At 39.7% G+C, this 4,330-nt stretch overlaps 1 protein-coding gene across 1 annotated transcript; it reads left to right on the plus strand.

The window, feature by feature from the left end:
* Positions 1–140: 140 nt before the first annotated feature.
* LOC119415052 lies at positions 141–4,330 on the plus strand (the record flags this gene model as incomplete). The annotated part of the gene is given in 4 exon segments (XM_037682185.1): positions 141–941; positions 3,283–3,420; positions 3,827–3,923; positions 4,208–4,330. Coding segments are annotated over 4 exon segments (886 nt in total), but the record flags the coding sequence as incomplete, so codon positions are not given.

Genomic DNA, 4,330 nt, shown 5'->3' on the forward strand with positions numbered 1-4,330 from the left:
GAGATGGGCTCAGCACTTGAAGGCTCTCAAATGTCTCCTAACCCAACCACTGCCAAGCCCCCACCTCTTACACTTGAACCCTGCTGACGCAGGCCGACCATTTACATTTAGGTGCACCGGCTCACTCTGTTCTTAATACCGAATCTAGAAGGGAAGAGCAGAGAGCGGACTTTATAACAGATCAAACTATCTGAGCTTTTTTCCTTTTGAAATAAAACAAGGAGTTGTATGTCGATCAGATTATCAGGATCTAGAATTTTTAATTATTTAAAATTTTCATTCAATTTTATTTTGCTTTCTGTAAACCTGGCAACATTTTTTGAAAGAACATCTCCTTTTTTACCTACATCATTTGCACTATTTTTACTTCGAGGTGGTGTGTTGACAAGGATTTTTTTAAATCACTGGAAAGTATGAGTTCCTTGGTAATAAACGCAATGGGAGATTGTAATAATGCAGGCTTTGACCTCATTCAAAACCGCATTGATTCACTGAGCACCAAGATGGATAAGCTCATCAACATTCAAGAAAAAGTCCTCAGTCGACTCGATGGAATGTCTCAGGAAATCGACGATATCGAACAGGATATGGAGCATTTGATGGTCGATAAGGAGGAAATCCATCTCCCGCCCAAGATGGTGAATCAAACCCAGGTGATGGGGCGTGAAGTGCGGGAGATCTGCCAGGAGATGAGCACCATCATGTCCGTGGTGAACCAGCGGTCTGAGCAGCAGGCTCAGAAACTGGAGGGGATGGAGAAACTGGTCCTCAGCATGCAGCAGGTCATCAGCTTCATTGGGGAGACCGTAAAGAGTTCAAAGATTATAGAGAGGATGTTCAAAGGCCCAGCTGCTCGGAAAGCCAAATCTAAAGACACTAAAGGAAAGCAGATGACTAAGAGGAAATCATCCACGGATACAACAACTAAAACGCTTGACAAGGTGAGACAATTTGGGGAAAAAAGACTTAAGTGTAAAATGTTATTTAACTTAAAAGTGCATTTATGATTTTAATGTATATATACATGCTTTTTAATGTATGTTTTACCTGTTGTCTTGTGTTTGTCTGGGCTGCTTATTCAGGACATCCTCTTTTCCAAACTGACTTTGACATCTTAGATCTTGGCATCTTGTTTTTCTTGGCAGAACATGTGAAAACGATCGCAGCTGTGCAGTTGACCCACATTTTTGTTGCACGTGAAATGCATTTTTGTTTGCAATACAGCTTAGTAAAGTGGAGAAATGGTCCATCGTCACGGTGGACCTTGGCATGCATACTTGGCAACAACTTTTTTCGGAGTAAAGAAATTCAGAAAGCAATTTTTAGATGAGTTGCTACTGAACTGTAAAACTGGCATTTGTGTAAAGTCCCAGTTTAACTCATGTTTATTGCTCTTGGCTGTCATCCTGTGGTGGACGCAATGTGGCTTCCTTGGCATTAGGCTTTGTGTGGGACTTCTGGCATCACACGAGAGGGCCAGTATGAGGGGGAAATAAGAGTGGCTTGGGTTTCTTTTTTTTTTCCACCCAAAGTTTTGGGGTCTGCAGAATTTGTTGGGTTTACCCTCTTTTCAGCTTACCAAGTGTCAACAATTTATGAAGAGGTCAAACCCTTTCTTTTTTTGACCTCTGTTTCTCTCATTCATTTATATTTTTTGTGGATGTGTTGAGCCAGCACTACTAGTCTTACCTTGTTCCAGAGTTCATGTTATTACTGTGCCGGTTAGGGGAACCAGCTCAACTTCAGAAGAGCTACAAATGAGTAAAGCGGACGTTGTCTGAAGTTAATGCTAAGTAATTATTCCATGGCTAACAAAATGTCTTAACATACACAAATAAATTAATGATTGTCAAAGAGTTATACGCATTCATAAGCATATCAGATTGCTTTAGATTTATCAGTTTGAAATGTTCATATACTGTACACTTCTTCATGTGGGGCTGAAGCTACCTACAAATCTGATCTGCTTTCTGTCCTTTTTGATCGGGTCATTAGGTGGAGTGTGATGGCTCTATAAAAAGGTCACTAAGTGCTACTTGGCAGCAGAAACGTTGTGACGCTCCTGCCAGTTGCATGGCTCCAGAGGGTTTGTTTTTCCTTCAAGTAAGAAATAAAAGTGAAAATCAAACGGCTCTAAAAGGTTGTGATAGTAATATTTTATGTTAATAAAAAACACTGAAACAGTAGAGTTAGTTAGACTTAAAGCTAATTTGCCCTGATTGAATTAAAAAAGTTTGCTCGTAATTTTTAATTGTTTTTTTTTTTACTTCCTAATTAATGACGATCATCAAAAAGATCTAAGGCTCTTTGGCTCGTGTTTCTGTGATGTCATCAGAGAGCTTCACAGTCATGAAAATTTAATTTAACGGGGAGTGGTGGCGCAGAGGTTAGAGAAGGTGGGCCTGTGACTGGAAGTTCGCTGGTTCGACTCCCCGGACTGACAACGTCAAAATGTGGGTGGAAAAGATGAAACACCCACACCTGCCTCCACCATCATTTGCATCCACTCTGCACCCTTGAGCAAGGCCCTTAACCCCCACCATCTGCTCTCAAACACAAAATGAGTCCTTATGACTCAACGAGACTGTACAAATACAGGTTAAGTAAAATAAAATATTTAACATGTAATTCTTGTCTTGTCTCTTCAACACACACACACGCCCCGGTCTCCCAGTCAAAGATCTTAACCACCCTGCTGTCTCTAGGGTAATCCCTGCCCTGAAAACTCACCTTTCCCTGTTTACATCGCAACAGCATTCATAACCGAATGTGCGTCATCTCAGGCTCAAGGCAGGCGTTTCCATCAGAACCTGATCAGTGTGTGTTTAGCGAGTATCTTTGACTCAGCGGGGAAATCTGAACAACAACGTCCAGTCCTTGTAATATTTTCCACAGAGGGTCAGCATTACATTCCACTGCTGAGTGCGACAAGGGATAAGCTATAAATTCACTGCCCTGCTGCCGTCGATCCATCAGCCATGAATAAGCAAAGGCATGTCATTATATAAACTGAAATGAGCATGGTGACATGCAACAAGTGTGCTCATTTTGTATAAGGGCTTGTCCCTTGCAGCACCTTCTTTGTCATTTAGGGAACTTCTAACTCAATATTTATGTAAATGTGTATCATTTCTGTGCAGAACATTAACATGTCTATAATGTCAAGTATCTTTTTTTTATTTCACCGTGTTGCTTGTATTGCTGGAGACTCTAACTTAATTTAAACGTGCCACTTTATTTGATCTTCCTATTATAAGCTTTTCCATCTTGTCTTTTTATTAGAAAACTTCCTCTAACACAGCCAATAAAGGAAAACAGGAGGTAAATCCTGCATGCGAGGCCAGTTCTCTGCAGCCCTCTCGCAAGATAAAGCTCCATGGACCAAAGCGTTTCCTCGCATCCCGTAAATGTGGAAACTTTGTACGTTTACTGTGCTCATAAACTGTTTAGTAGAACTTGTCTTTTTTTATTTATGTTGTATTTGTGTGTGCTTTTGCATTTCTGACTGTACCGGCTGCTGCCTCACTCTTCATACTATGAAGCTAAACACTGTTGTCTTGTGGATACTGCTGGTTTGACTTTACTAACAAAAAAAAAACATATAATACCAAAAGTCATGTTAGTCACGGCAGTGGAGTTATTTAAAAAAAATGGAAAAAATAAAATAAAATGAATAAAACAGGGTTGAGGGACTGATCTGAATTGTTTGTTTCAGACAAAAATAAACCCAACATCAATCAGCAACATTTTAGTGAATATGAATTCTTTAGGGATAAACACACAAGCACAATCTTACTGGTTTCACTGTTTTTCTTTTGTTTCACAGCTTAAAGATCATAAAGGCAAAGATGGGACGGATAAGCCTAGTTTGAGCCAGAAGAGTCTTAAAGCTCAGAAGGAGATGAAACCTCCAGATGATGCAGGTACTGAAATCAGCAGACTTTTACTTGTTCAACCTTTTTTTTAAATATATATAAAGTTCGTATTTGTATAATTTATTGTATTATACAATACAACTGCATTTAAAATTTTATTGCACATCATTTAGAAACATGTAAACTAACATTGATTTATAAGGTTGCATGCACAGTGACAAAATGTTTTAGTGAAATATTTGTCAACCTCATGAAATTTCTAACTTTTTAATATTCAAAAGAGCTCTGATGGTGTCTTTTTATAATAAGAATTCCATGTGGTCTCTCTGTAGATAATGTCTCCCTGAAGAAACAGGCTTTGCTTCTCGAAGAGGTGCAGGAACTAAATAGAGAAAACGCGGCACAGTCAGGTCACCAGCTCTCCTCCCTGGATCTGGAGGCTGGAGTGCCCCCCC

Source organism: Nematolebias whitei, chromosome 9 (assembly GCF_014905685.2).
Source record: "Nematolebias whitei isolate Nwh7 chromosome 9, NemWhi1, whole genome shotgun sequence".
Lineage (NCBI taxonomy): Eukaryota > Metazoa > Chordata > Actinopteri > Cyprinodontiformes > Rivulidae > Nematolebias > Nematolebias whitei.